General features: G+C 46.1%; 1 protein-coding gene across 1 annotated transcript in view; it reads right to left on the bottom strand.

Annotated features, from left to right (window-relative positions):
* The window catches only part of PAWR (pro-apoptotic WT1 regulator), a 105,493-nt gene extending 91,635 nt beyond the window's left edge, over positions 1–13,858 (bottom strand). Inside the window, exons 1-2 of the mRNA XM_047788369.1 lie at positions 13,722–13,858; positions 12,534–13,217 (exon numbers count right to left, since the gene is read on the bottom strand). Of these exons, the coding sequence (XP_047644325.1) occupies positions 12,534–13,070 (537 nt within the window). The 5' untranslated portion in view covers positions 13,071–13,217; positions 13,722–13,858. The remainder of the gene's footprint in view (positions 1–12,533; positions 13,218–13,721) is intronic.
* Positions 13,859–15,734: the final 1,876 nt, after the last annotated feature.

Raw genomic sequence — 15,734 nt, 5'->3', positions numbered from 1 at the left:
TCAAGTCTGAACTCCCTGGCATGACATTCGGAGCCACGACAATTGGTTCCTATCATTTCTATTTAGCTGTTCTCCATTCACTCCTCACCGTGCATTCTCTGCACATCAAAGTCTCCTCTGTTGGAGTTCCCGTCGTGGTGCAGTGGTTAACAAATCCGACTAGGAACCATGAGGTTGAGGGTTCGATCCCTGGCCTCGCTCAGTGGGTGAAGGATCCGGCGTTGCCGTGAGCTGTGGTGTAGGTCGCAGAGCAGCTCGGATCCTGCGTTGCTGTGGCTGTGGTGTAGGCCGGTGGCTTCAGCTCCGATTCAACCCCTAGCCTGGGATCCTCCATATGCCGCGGGAGCGACCCAAGAAATGGCAAAAAAGACAAAAAAAAAAAAAGTCTCCTCTGTTAGAACACATCCCTCCCTTTCTCCAACAGTGATCACCAAGGTGTGGGCACTGGCACCTGGACAAGCGCAGGGTCCAAGCCGAGGTTACCAGCCTGGTCTTCAGGCAAGTCACAACTTCTCGGAGGCTCAACCTCCTCATCTTGTAAAATGAGAAATTCAAAAAAAATCTACCTATGAGTTAATGGAAAGATGAAAAATAATGTACAGAAAGCCACCAGCAGTGCTGGGCACACGGTAGGCATGCGATATAATGCTATCATCGCCTGGTTTTGTGCCTTCCCCTTGCCCAGAATGACTGTCCCCCTGTGCGCGTGGGAAGTCCTCCTCCGTCACATCTCAGGCTTCAAAACCACTTCGTCTCATGAAAAGCCCTCCTTGACTACCTCAGGTAACTGGTGGTTTCCTTTTCTGAGCTACTTCCATATATTGTCCTTCTCTCCATTGCAGTGTTTTGTTTTGTTTTGTTTGTTTGTCTTTTGTCTTTTTAGGACCACACTCACGGCATATGGAGGTTCCCAGGCTAGGGGCCAATCAGAGCTGTAGCCACTGGCCTACACCACAGCCACAGCGACACCAGATCCAAGTCGCATCTGCAAACTACACCACAGCTCATGGCAACACCAGATCCTTAACCCACTGAGCGAGGCCAGGGATTGAACCTGCATCCTCACAGATACTAGTCAGATTCGTTTCTGATAAGCCATGGACAGCAACTCCCCTCCATTGTAGGTTTTTTTTTTTTTTTTTTTTTTTTACTGTTATTTCCCCAATACAATTTTTTTTCTGCTGTACAGCATGGGGACCCAGTTACACATACATGTATACATTCTTTTTTCTCACATTCTCATGCTCCATCATAAGTGACTAGACATAGTTGTTAGTGCTACACGCAGGATCTCATTGCTAATCCATTCCAAAGGCGATAGTTTGCATCTGTTAACCCCAAGCTCACAATTCACCCCACTCTCTCCCCCTCAGCAACCCCAAGTCTATTCTCCACGTCCCTAATTTTCTTTTCTACGGAAAGGTTCATTTGTGCCATATATTAGATTCCATACATGAGAGATATCATATGGTAGTCGTCTGTCTCTTTCTAACTGACTTCACTCAGGATGCGAGTCTCTAGTTCCATCCGTGTTGCTGCAAATGGCATTATGTCATTCTTTTTTATGGCTGAGTAGTATTCCATTATGTATACGTACTGCATTTTCCTAATCCATTCATCTGTCGATGGACATTTGGGTTGTTTCCATGTCTTGCTATTGTGAATAGAGCTGCAATGAACATGCGGGTACGTGTGTCTTTTTTAAGGAAAGTTCTGTCCGGACATATGCAGAAGAGTGGGGTTGCTGGGTCATTTGGTAGTTCTATGTATAGATTTCTAAGGTAGCTCCATACTGTTTTCCATAGTGGTTGTACCAGCTCACACTCCCACCAGCAGTGCAGGAGGGATCCCTTTTCTATTACAACAGATTCTATTTGTTATCTGCTATGGACTGAATATTTCTATCTCCCCAAAATTCTTATGTTGAGATGATAAGCCTCAGTGTGACAGTACTAGAAGATGGAGCCTTCGGTAGGAGAGTAGGTCACGAGGCTGAAGTGCTCATGAATGGGATCAGAGCTCTGATAAAAAAAGACCCAGAGGTCTCTTTCACCCCCTTGCATCCCGTGAGGACAGAGTGAACCAGGAAGCAGGCTCTCACCAAACACGGACTCTGCAGCTGCCTAGATCTTGAACTTAGCAGTCTCCAGAACTGTGAGAAATACATTTCTGTTGTTTATGAACCACCCACTCTCTGTTACAGCTGCCTCAACTTACACACACATTATCTTTTTCCCTGGGAGCAGACTGGAAGTTCCTTAAAGACGGGTGATATATGACGCACTGTATCACCAAGCACTGAGCCTGGGGCACAGAGAAGGCACTCAAAAGTTTCTGAGTAAACCAACTAAGAAAGAATCTACCAAAAATGCTGTAGGATCCAAGGAAGAGGAATGACAAGGGCAAATGCTAAAGAGAAGGCAGGCAGGATGAAAACAGAAAAGAAGTTGTCACATTTGGCAATTATGAGGTCATAAGCGACCTTGCAAAGGTCAATTTTAACAAAGGAGTGAGAATGAACAGTGAAATGGGAGTCAGCAAGTGAATTCAAAGCCTTTAAGCTGGGCCATTAAGAAAAGAAAAACAAGATGAAGATGAAGCAGAATTAAGGGAATATTCCTTCATGGCAAGATGAACCAAGAGAGCAAGGCTGAGTTATTTAGGAAAGAAGGGATGAAATAAGCAAGATTCTGCATAGAAGTCACGATAGTTACCCAGACCAGGGGGCTGGGGTGGGGAGGGTGTTACACTCAGCTACAGGTAAAAAGATGGAGGCTGAAACACAAGTTAAGTTTTGAGATAAAAGTAGTCTGGGAAAAACAAGTTAGTATTTTTCTTATAGTATTTTTTTTTTTGTCTTTTTGCTATTTCTTAGGCCACTCCCGCGGCATATGGAGGTTCCCAGGCTAGGGGTCGAATCGGAGCTGTAGACACCAGCCTACGCCAGAGCCACAGCAACACGGGATCCGAGCCGCATCTGCGACCTACACCACAGCTCACGACAACGCTGGATCCTTAACCCACTGAGTAAGGGCAGGGACCGAACCCGCAACCTCATGGTTCCTAGTCGGATTTGTTAACCACTGCGCCACGACGGGAACTCCTCTTATAATGGATTTATAAAGACTATCCAGCTCAAAACATCCAGGTATGTAACTTTCTAATACGAATGAAAACACCTCTCAAACTATTCAACGCCTTCCTTCCAACACCCCCCTCCTAGCGTCAGTATCAGAACACTCTTGAGGCGTGCTCTCAGCTCCAGTCACTGATCTTTCTTCACCTCATCACTTGGAATGATCTCCCCATGCCACTGTTTTATATATTTTGGATCTATGGATATGTAGATAGATGGACAAATAGACAGAAAGATGTACATGATGGGTATATTCATACACATTATAACTTCTGCTTAGAAAAGTGGGTTTGTTCCAATGCAACTAATGTTAGGGAACAAGTTGAGTATAATATAAATTTCACACCTGCTGCTGCATAACTGCAAGAAACACTGAGTAAAGAAGATGCAACCTGGCCGCATAGAAATACACAAAACGCACATGCCACAAACATCTGCCGGGGAGCTCAGTCCCCTGCATGCGGGATGAGCCACACCCATTCCTGTCCAGTGTTACAATTTTAGTCCAATTTCAGAGAACCCTTCCTCCACCACTTCACAAGTTACAATCCTTTTGAAACCCACTTCTATAAGCAAACTTAAGGTCTTTTATAAGGTGAAGTGTCATATTTATTGCAGTACTTCTATATTTCTTAACCATTTAACATGTATAAAATTGTGCTAGTCTTCCTTAGGTTTCTATCTTTTTACATGTCACTGAGAAGGTTTTTGACTGTTACGACCCTAAACTTCATTTTTCCATATGCCCTGTGGTTTTTAATCATGTGATTTTTACCTATGTTGAGTTTTATACCTCCGCTGGTTTCTGAACTTGTATGCTGAGTTACAGCCTACACACACTTATTACCTACTGCAGCTCTGATCACCAGTTTCCCATCGAAAGCAGAGGCAATAGAAATGTAAAAAAAAAAAAGCTCTGGCATCCTGTACAATTATCTGAAGGTCCTAGTACCTATGGGAATGACCCAAACACTTCTCCTGATCAATGTTTCAGGAAACACAATATAGGAAAAGAAATAAATAGCCATTTAGCAGTAGGGTCCTTTTCCAATGAAACAATGTTTAAAAATATTAATATCAAATAACACAAACACATCCATCCTTAAAGACAGAAAGTATAACAGGGGTTGTCAGGGGCTAGAAGGAGAGGAGCATAGAGAGCTATGGTTTAATAGGTACATAGTTTCAGCTTTACAAGATGAGAAGTGTTAGGGGGCTGGACAGTGTGACGGCTGCACAGCAAGGAGAATGTACTGAACACCGCTGAACGCACACTTTAAAATGGTTAAGCGCTTACGTATGGGTATTTTACCACAATAAAAAACACATCCCTAAAAAAATAATAATAATAAATAAAATAAAAAATTCACCCCTATTTTTTGAAGAATAACTCTATAAAAAACTCACAATGGATGACTAAATACATACACAGACCTGTATAGCATGGTTCCATTTTCTATGCAGACAGAAAAAGGATTAGAAACAAAAATTACTATGATTAAGACAACAAGTGAAAGTTTCTCTACAGTTTCTTGTGTTTCCAAAAGGGAACTACAATGAATACACTACTTCTTTTTAATACATTACTGTCACCGGCAGAAAAAAATTATTTAAAATTATATAAATTTGGATCAACTTTTGCTTGCCTCACAGAATATCAAGTATATTCAAATGTCAAGAATTTGAAACCTAGACTTTTTTGACTATCTCAGCTGAAACACTTTTTATTCATATTCCTCAAGTAACATTTCTGAATGTTTGTTTTGTTCTTCATAACTCAGATTTCCATTCTTTTTAAATATACTTCAAGGATTTCCAAAAGTAACAGAAAATCATCTCATACTTTAGATAACCTGAAAACTTCTCAAAGAAACATTAAGTAGTTCTCTATATGCCCATAGATAGTCTGAATATTAAAAGGTATCTTTTAAAGCTGATTTTATTACAAAACATGTTTTCATCTGTATTTTAAGCTGTATTTGATTATTATTACTTGCTTTATTCAGTTAGTCTGCAAATTTTTAGCTGTCACAGAACTGTAATCTACAACATAAATTCTGTTCATTTCTGCAAAACCGTAATAAAATACTCACTTTCAGAATACAACATCCTTTTTATTTTTTTTCTTTTTCTTTAAATTCACCTTATAAAGCAAATGAAACTATTACTGAGAATGACAGTGTAATTCATAAAAATTTGGTGAAGGAAATTTCTAAGGACTATCACGGGATAAATATTTACTGAGTTTTGAACCACTGGAGCTGTCTTTACCTTTTAAGTATATAACTTCGCTGCTTTTAGAAATGATATATTCTTAAATTTTCATTCAGATAGATGCCTGGTAATTTTTTTTCTTTGTTTTTTTTTAAATGATTTTTATTTTTTCCCATTATAGCTGGTTTACAGTGTTCTGTCAATTTTCTACTATACAACAAGGTGACCCAGTCACACATACACAAATACATTCTTTTTTCTCCCATTATCATGCTCCATCATAAGTGACTGGACATAGTTCCCAGTGCTACACAGCAGGATCTCATGGCTTATCCATTGCAAAGGCAACAGTTTGCATCTGTTAACCCCAAATTCCCGGTCCATCCTGATGCCCGGTACTTTTTAAGTAATCTAAGGAGAATGTAATAAACGGCTGAGGCTCAACTCTGACACCAGGATGTATGTGGTTAAAAACAAAAATGTCTGGGAAATAACTATTAAAAAATAATAACAAAAAAAAAAAGCCTAAGACTTAAACTAATGAAGTGACCTCAGCAATAATCAAATAAATTAAGAATCAATTAACTACCTAAGGACACTGACAGGTCTAATATGTGACAGCAGCAAACAAGAAAAAACTCTTAAGAATATTTTGATAAGATAGACAAAACCTGTTTTAAGTGTTTGACTAGTTACTGAATACATTTACAAACATAATTATACACTTTCCCTTAAAGAATATAAAAAAGAAAAATAAGCAAAAGAAAGGTTCAAATGACACCTTGCGTTAGAGATGTTTCTGCAGTCTAGGCTTCTACAAGAAGCAAGGCCGACATTACACTCTGCACGAAATATATGACATTACAGAAATGTTTAAGGTGCTTTGGCTCTCAGGTTGTCTCTACTAAACTATCTATAAAGCTCTTAATTTTAAAGATGAGAATGTTGAACATCCCCGTGAGATGTTTCGGTTGGACAACCACCACCTGTATCTATCAATGTAACCTACACAAGAGTGACTGGTCATTCTTTGAACATTTTCACAAACATCATTTAGCAGGATTATTATACGAATTAAACAAAATACTCAGTATCAATTTCATTTCACTGATCAGTAAACCAGTTCAGGCCATTTAAGCCAGCTCTCCTCAAGCTTTAGGGTGTACAAGGGATCACTCGAGAACAGGTAAGCCCTAGCCCCACCCCTAGACTAAAGGGAATCCCAAAAATCTGCATTTCTAAATAAACAACAAAGGTGATACTGGTACGTGCAGTTCCCCCCCACACACACACCAGGGCCCTGATTTAAGTGACATGTGACTAAAGCCATTAACGGTCTAAAGTTCCATTTTTATTCTGAATCAAAGTTCCCAAGGTTTAGATTGCAGAGGTTTGAAGATCTCCATGAAAAATACGTAAAATTTTTAAATGAGTAAGTAGAAAAATACTACATTCAGTTAAAATACTTCTTATCCTAAACTCCGGTAAAAACAAGTGGTAGCAGACATTTAAGTTTTAAGAAACTTAAGACTGAGGCGATTCTACCATTTCATTTTCTCTGTGAAAAGCAAGAAAAGCTGCCATTAAATTCTATTACTTTAATAGCTTCTCACGGTTTCAAGACGGCTGCAGTTCACTGGGGAGGGCGCCAAAACTCAGGTACCACCCGTTCCAGGAACAATAAAAAATTAAGATGAAAACGTAAAGGAGTTAGAGCACATTGCTGTTAAAACCCTAAAACCACTGAACTATACACTAGAAAAGGGTGACTTTTATGGTGCCTCGCTTTTTTAAAAGAAGAAAAGACACTTAGAAAATTTAAAACTCTAGTATTTTCCACTGATTTTTAACTTCTCAGAGAGTATACCAGCATTAAACAGCATAATTATTTTCTGGCCTAGAGCACAGGTGCTAAAAACCAGTGGAGAAACAATACGGGGCATAAACAAGGCCACCAGCATGATTTTACATGAGAATTTTATTGCCACTGTTTATATATGTATTTCTTTCAAATTTTTTTCAATAAAGTCCCGCTTCATCTGCCTTTTATGGCAGTGCTATTTTCAAATTCTATAGTAACATTAGCATCTTATAAACGAATCATTTTACTTTTTAAACCAGATACATGTGCATAATAGACTAAAATATAGTCAGATGGTCCTCAAGCGCCAGGCTTTGAGGACAGACTAGCTCTGCTTTCTACCACACGGAGGAGCCCAGGCAAGTATCTTACCCTTTCTGCCGACTTTCCCGTTGGGCTACAGGGAAAATTAAACGCACCAGACATGTAAAGGGCTTAAAACAGTGCCTGGCACTTAGGAGACACATCGAAAATGTCATTTACTTTAATTACCTAATTATTTTTATGGAAAAAGGCATCTTGTCTTAGAGAACGCATTACGAATCCGGGTAATATTAAAATTTCAATTTACTTTATCGATGAGCTCAAATACGCAGGAAGGCCTGGCTCTCTATCTTATTCAGGAGCCTTGGTATTTCGGTTGCTATTTACCCTATTCACACGTCCAATTTTCTCCAACTCTGAGTCACTATTAGTTCTTCTCCTGACTCATCGCATAGAAAGGTAGACAGTCTGGAATCTAATGGGCACCAAAAGGCATTTCTTAATCTACCTGGATTTAAAAGATTTACTAAGTGGAACCTGTCCTATACAATGGTCAATAAATATTCTGAATAATTGTAACTTAAATTGTGTTCACTTAAAAGTGTTTCTATATATCAAACAAATGTTCCTTCAAACTGTGGAGCAGGTGTTCTGACTCCATCTTGGCAGAAAAACAACATGTCATTTACGTAAAATCAAAGATCCACATTTTCTGTCTGCTAGCCAAAAGCAGATTCCTATCTTGCTGAGGACCTGCTGCTCAAAATTTTGCCAAGCAAACTACAGGGGAGAGGGTCAGAAGTGTTTTCGCCATTCAGATATTTAAATTATTTAAGATAACCTCTAATAAAAAGTTATTTTAAAAATATAAGGAAAATGGCCAAATAATTCAAGACGGATACTTCTTAAAAGCTCCCCTTCCCCTAGATGCACAGGAAAGCCACTTACTCGCTCTCTTTCCGTGTCATCCGAGTCACTGCAACGCTAAGCCTCCCTCTTCGCCTCTGGAAAATGGGGATAAAACCGCACCTGCAACCGCCCCGCGGGAGCTGCGGGGAGCATCCGGACGGCACAGAGGACACCTGGGGCAACCGCTACGAAAACAGGTTTCCACACACGTTAACTTTTCTATCCAAACCCCACTTTTAGGGCCCCTTGACCCCTGCTGAAGGACGGTACTTTCCAGGAAAACCACCCTGGGAACCTGCTCATGACGCGCCCTCACTACGGGGCTCTAAGTGTCTGGGGAGACGTCCCCAAGGAACCCCCGCTTCGCGAGTCGGGCAGCCCGCTCGGGAAGGAGCCTGTACTCAACAGCCCACTACCTCGCGGCTCCTCTCACCGGACCCGAGAGCCCCTCGGGCGCGGGGCCTGCGTCCTCCTCCCGCCTCCACCTGCAGACTGGACGCAACCACTCCTGAGCCGTCGCACGGCTGAGTGACGTGGGGGGGTGATCACATCATCACCGCCTGGGGTCCGTCCCAGACCACTGGACGGAAGGGGGTCCGGAGGGAGAGAACAAGAAACCAGCATGCGCCAGTATTTTCTCCAATCTCCTCAAACGATGCTAATGCGCCCTCAGTTAAGAACCACTGCACCAGGATACACAGCAGTACGTACACGTGTGTGTGTGTGTGCATATGAATATATACAAAAATACAGGGGAAAAGAAAGGGACGTCTCAGCTCAAGACCCTCAACCTCAGCTGCTTCTCTGAGCCTCTACCTCTTTCCTTTAAACACTCAACACTTTTAATAAACAATTAGTTACATGCTGTGTAAAGACGCTTTTAAACTGTTAACTCAGTACAGTACTTAGCTTTTTTCATGCAATTATGCCTTAGCCTTCCTCCTAGATTACAGTCTTGCTCCTTGAAAATATACACGGCCTTCTTCTTCTTGTTTTCTCCACCGTGCCCAGGATAGTGCCTTGAACACAGACACATAATAAACATTTAGCTGATCCAATAAGTGTACACAAAAATTATCCTCAGGCAGCATAACTCATCCAAATTATTCAATTCGGGCTATTCGTCAAAAAGAAAAGAAAAAGTGGAGTTCCCGTTGTGGCGCAGTGGTTAACGAATCCGACTAGGAACCAGGAGGTTGCGGGTTCGGTCCCTGCCCTTGCTCAGTGGGTTAAGGATCCGGCGTTGCCGTGATCTGTGGTGTAGGTTGCAGACGTGGCTTGGATCCAGCGTTGCTGTGGCTCTGGTGTAGGCCGGGGGCTACAGCTCCGATTCGACCCCTAGCCTGGGAACCTCCATATGCCGCGGGCGCGGCCCAAGAAATAGCAACAACAACAACAACAAAAAGACAAAAAAAAAGAAAAGAAAAAGTAAAAACTTAGAAAAAAGGTTTTTCAGAAAATGCTTGGTAAACAAGAAGATAACTAAGGTTCATCTCATTAATGAAAATCTGTGTATTTGCATTTAGTCTAGCCATCACATGCAGCACCCCACCACATCTGCCACTTCAAGTTTTTTAACCACTTCTTTACGAAAACTGTCTTCGAAAACTGTCTTCTCGTTGCTGATGGTATCTTTTGCTGTCAGGTTCCTTTGTAACAGTTTTATAACATTCCATAATTAGTAAAACAAGTTAATGAACGCTGCAATGAAGGTGACACACAGATGCTTAATATACACTTCTTGAAGAAACGTGAAGTTTATCAACCAGGAAAATAACCTCTTTGCATACAAGTTACATGCTAGTCTACTTATATAAACTTGGTTGGGAATACTGTTAGAAAATAAGAGCATCTCCTTCAACATTATATATAATACAAGTCACTTTTGAATACTGACAGATTGATTTCGGCTTTTATAATACCTTCATGCCTGAAAATTCTGTAAAGTATTATATGACTCTTTAAAAATAGGAGTGCTAAGCTGTATTACACAAGAAACTCCACAGCAACTCGCATTCGCAAGGTTGAAACTAGTAAGGGAAATCCATGGCACACAATCCTAAAAAAAAGCAACAACCTAAAGATGTGAAAATGATTCACCTTTACAGTTTTGTGTCACATGGTACCGCTATTAACATAATCTGAAAGACTTAAGTTGCTTTTTAAACACTGAAAACATGGGGAGGAGGCATTCCAGAAATATGCCTGCTAATGAGATACTGCGGTCAAACAGTCCCAGGTTTTGTTGGGTCCTACAGCATGAAACAGATAGAGCTATAGTTACCACAGAGAGAAAGCAGTACTCAATCCCCTATTCAATAAAAAAGATTCAAATTCCACGGGAAAAAAAAAAAATGGAACCCTGGGTTGTTTGTTTTTAAGGAAGATTAAATTTAGGAGTTGCCAACACCCAAACGAAAAACATTCCAGAGTATTAGACTCAATTGTAGCGGGGCGTCATCTACATTCTCAGCACCACATTCCCTCACCCAAAGCAGGAGTATCAACAAAGGATGTTTCTTAGGATCTCACAAGACACACCATCCTTATTTCCCCCAGAAAACAATAGCCCTATTAAGAAACAAAAACCAAAAAAGGATACCTGAGAAATAACAATTTTAGCACAAGCAGCCAGAGAGAGAAAAATGAAGTTTAACATCTGCCAAGAAACGTCCCAAAATAAGACCCCTGTCAAATGAACAATGAAGAAAAGATTGGAAATGACAAATTCTTCTATTTGGACCTTCAGCTACTTTAAAAATAAAGCTGAGGAATGCAGCTTTTCCAAAGCCTTGTCTTCAGTTTCCCCTTAATCTTCATATTTTTAACTTAAAAAAAAAAACCTAGAAATATGATTACCACTCTTATGAATTCCTTTTAAAGCAATTTAATGAATAACAGATCTTTTGTGCAAGTAGCAAACCACAGAGGACAGTTTTGCTGGCTGATAAAAATCTCTCTTAAACTCATAAAAACATACCCTTCAAAGACAAACACTGATTTTCCAGGTATGGAAATCATATTAAGACTTAAAATGGTGGGCACGTTTGACATATGCACGAACTTATTGCAAATGTTCTCATTTGAACCACAAAGTTAGTAAATTCTTACTTATTTACTGTGTTTCAAGGTCGAATAAATTAGAAGGCCAGGAGGAAAAAGAAAAAAACAAAAAACAAAAAACAAAAGTAAACCCTAGAGCCAATGAGAAAAAACATGCAACTACTTAGGGTCAAACAAGATTATGGAATCACTTCCAAAGCCTGGGAGTTACTATCAAAGAAACCAAAACTTGTTTAGGATTGTTTGTTGAGGATAGAGGTGTGGTTATATCCTAAGTAAAAAAAGTTTCAGGAGGCCTTCCAATGGGAAGATGCTGCTACATGAAGAAGTGTTTTTGAGACTGTGCAAAAATACAAAAAAAAAAAAAAAAATCCCCAACCCTACCACAAATGTTTTCCAGAATACGCAGCCAAATACTTAAATACGAGGAGAGATCATCTTAGCAAAAAAAATAGTGGGTTGCCTCAGCGTTCCTATTGTCCAGCCCAGCAGTCAGAAGAAATGTGTGTGTGCGCGCGCGCGCGTGCGCTGGGAAGCACTATTTCCACAAGCTGGTTTATACAGGAAAGAGTGCCCATGCTCCCTTGGATACACTTATCTCGGGTTCACTGAAAGATAAAGCTGACTTGGGTAATGCGAAGGCCACCTTCTCTCTACAGGTGCTATTAAACACCGTTAAGGGAGAAGGAGAGAGAAACTATCTGATCCTTGAGACCGACACGTGGGAAACTAAATAAGAGCAGGCTGTCATCGCCATTAATCAATTTCTCGAACTGATCAAGCATCAACAAACACGTCTAGGTGGGCAAGGTCGGGAGCGCCAAGTTATCTTTCCGCCACTGAAATGAAGGCTCCTGAGGCTGCGATCTTAGCCAGGACGCCTGAAAAGCACGTGTCCTCCCCTTTGGGTCTGGGGACCGTCCCGGGAAACAGTGGTTCAGAGTGAAAGTCCAGCACCCTCTGGCTGGCTCACGCAGGCAAGCCTAACAGGGATGCGCTCTGGTGGGAAAGCTCCGGGCCCCGGAGAGGAGACACCAAGAGGCGGCGGCGCTCCAGGGTTCCGCCGTGTCCCCCAGCCCGACTCACCTCTGCGGCGGGGATGTTGACCACGCCGGTGGAGCGCCGCTTCTCCCGCAGCTTCCTCTTCTCGATCTGCCCCTTGCCTTTCCGGGCACTGGGGCCCGAGCTCTTGCCCTTCTCCGGGGCGCCGTCCCGTTCCTCCTCTGCGCCCCGGGAGGGAGCAGCGCCCGAAGCGGCGGCGGCGGCGCCCCCGGCGGCGGCGGGAGCCTCATCCTCAGGCCGCCGCGGGCCGGGGGTGGCGCGGGCCAGCGGCGCCGGCCCCCCCGCGCAGTTCACGCCCCCGGGGGCGGCAGGTGCTGCGGCGCCGCCCGGGAGGTTGTTGTTGAGCTCGTTGGCCGCCGCGGCGGCCGAGGTGCTGCCCAGGGCGCCCGGGGGGAGCTTCCCGGCCGCGTCACCCGTGCCCCCGCCGGGGGCGGCCGGGCCCGGGGGGTTCTGCTTGGCGCGCATCTTCTCGCGCTTCGCCTTCCACTCCTCCAGGAAGTCGGTGGTGCTGCTGCTGCTGCTGCCGCCGCCGCCGCCGGCCCGGTAGCCGCCGGTCGCCATGTTCCCCGCGGGCCGGCCGGGCTCGCACCTCCGGCCGCCCGCCCCGGCTCTGGCTGCCGCCGCCGCTTCCTTCCCGCCACCCGGAGGAGGCGAGGGAACGACCCCCGGCGCGGGGCCCGGCCGCGGCGCCCCCGGACACCGGCTGCTCTGCGGGGAGACACAAAAGGGGGCGGGGGAAGCGCCGCGTCAGGTCCTCGCCCGGCCCGAGGGTCTGTCCCGCGGCCGCGCCCCCTGCGCCGCCCCCCCCGAGAGCGCGCCCGCTCCGCGCCGCCGGCGAGGAGCCGCCGAGTCCCCACCCTGCCAAGTTTCTCCAACGCACCTACACGGCGGGCCGGGACGGTCGCCGCCCCTCGAGGGGAGGAGAGAGGCACTGTCCCCACCCCCGGCTCGCCCGCCCCTCCGCGCCGGGGTCGGCGCCCGCGGCGATCGGGGGACCCGGGCCGCGGCGCACCACCTGTCGGCCCGTCGCATCTCCTGCCCCCCGCTCCGGCCCGGAGTCCCCGCCGCCCGCACCCTCACGCCCGCGGCGAGGCGCGGAGCCCGCTCGCCGGCTCCCGGAGGAGGCGGGACGCGTCCGGGCCCCGCTGTCCAGCCGAGTCCGAGAGAAGCCAGGGCGCGTGCGGAGGGCGGACGGCCCGGGAGGCCGCTTACCTGGGAGGAGTTGGGGGGCCGCCGCGCGGGGACGGGAGCGGGCGCCCAGGTGAGCCGCGGCGCTCGCGCGGAAGGAGCCGCCGCGTCCAACTCGCCGCCGGGAGCCCGTGGCTCTCCCGGCCTGGGAGGCGGGAGGGAGGGGGAAGGAGGGAGGGGGAGCCGAGCGGCGCCGAAGGGCGAGCGGAAAGGACCGAGGCGGCGCGCGAGGGGCGCGGCGCGCGGCGGGGGGCGGGGGGGCTGCGCCCCCGAAGCCCCGCCCCCGGCGCTCAGGTGCGCGGCGCCGCGTCCCGCCCGCGGAGCGCAGCGCACATTCCTGGGCTCGCAGCCTCCCGGCGTCCGGCCTCCCGGCGCCTCCGACTCTGGGGCGGGACCCGGCCTCCACGCCCTTGTCCCCGCTGCTCGCCTCCGCCTCTCCCGTCTCCCACCACTCTTCCTTTTAAGTACAAGACACATTCTTCCCGGGAAACTCTCGAACACTGCTGCAATCAACTGGTGATGATTCAGGGCCTGACTAGCCAGGAGGGGAAAACACTCGCGCGTCACTTGGCCTCGTCGCTCCCCCCTTTTCAGAGGTGCCGGGACGGCAGGCAGGAGAGTACAGAGCTGAAACCCAAGACCCCCCGTGTGTCTGTGGCCTCGGGTGAAAGTGCTGGTGGAAAGGAGGGGCTTCCACTGCCAGGGTGTTGCCAAGGTTTGACTCTTCGTTCCCCTAGGCTTGCAGGAAGAAAACTAAAAACTCGTTTAACAGTGTATTGGCGATCCCGTTTCTGCTTGGGGTTGCCTCTTAACCTTGTCTCGCCACCGCCTCTTTACCGGCAGTGAATTTAAGAGCAAAGCTCCCCGCCAACGTCCTCGAGCTGCACTGACGTTGATCGGCTAAGAGCTGAGGCGGTGATTGTCTGTTTTTCTCCCTCTAACGTGCCATAGGCTAAATCTTATCCTCAGAGGCAAGTCATCTCAGATTCTGGCTCAGGACTGGGTAGCCTGCCCTCTCAACACCCGAGACCGACTTCACGGTACCCAGGTAATGCCAGGCATACACTATCACAGGCGACCCATGTCTGGTCCCCATTTTGTGCAAGGTAGGCGAGCCCTGAGTCACATTCTTACTTAACAGAGGTCTTTCTTCCTCCTCCTACCTGTTTTGCCCAGGTGGCACATGGTGGGTGAGCAGTCGGCGTTGCCCGCCCAGGAGAGAGAACTGGAGAAAGTGATTCACAAGTTATTTATTTATCAGAGGGGAAAGTCACACCGTTCTGGTCTTTAGTCTAGCTGCTGGGTGCACATGTGGGTCCTCCCAAGAGCACTCCGGAGAAATCCGAAGAAAATGAAAGGGCTTCCTTGGGAATCGCTTTAAAAGGCTGAGTCTAGCTGGTACCAACCTGGGTGTGCCACCTGAAACTCCTCAATTAATAATTCATTAGTTCTATTCTGAGTTTGGAGGGGGGAGAGGGAGAGTTGCACATGAAGCAGATTCCCATTAATATGCGTTGTAACTTACCAGGGGAGTCTCTCTTTTTTTTTTTTTTTTTTGTCTTTTTGCCATTTCTTGGGCCGCTCCCGCGGCATTTGGAGGTTCCCAGGCGAGGGGTCGAATCAGAGCAGAGTCGTAGCCACCGGCCTACGCCAGAGCCTCAGCAACGCAGGATCCGAGCCGCATCTGCAGCCTACACCCCAGCTCACAGCAACGCCAGATCCTTAACCCACTGAGCAAGGGCAAGGATTGAACCCTCAACCTCATCGTTCCTAGTCGGATTCGTTAACCATTGCGCCATGACAGGAACTCCGGGGAGTCTCTCTTGAAGGGATGCAGGATACAGTGGAAAGAGGATACAAAATGCCTGACTGCAGTCGCATGAAAAGCTGAGAGACCTCGGGCTTCTCTAAAACTCAGTTTTCTTTACTAAAAACCAGGAATAGCAGCCTAAGTTTTAAGTTATTATAAGTCTTGACAGGCGTTCCCATTGTGGCTCAGTGGAAAGGAACCCGAGTAGTATCTATGAGGATGAGGGT

Source organism: Phacochoerus africanus, chromosome 7 (assembly GCF_016906955.1).
Source record: "Phacochoerus africanus isolate WHEZ1 chromosome 7, ROS_Pafr_v1, whole genome shotgun sequence".
Taxonomy (NCBI): Eukaryota; Metazoa; Chordata; class Mammalia; order Artiodactyla; family Suidae; genus Phacochoerus; species Phacochoerus africanus.
The sequence above is the reverse complement of the archived record's forward strand: the minus strand, read 5'-3'. Positions and strand labels throughout refer to the sequence as shown.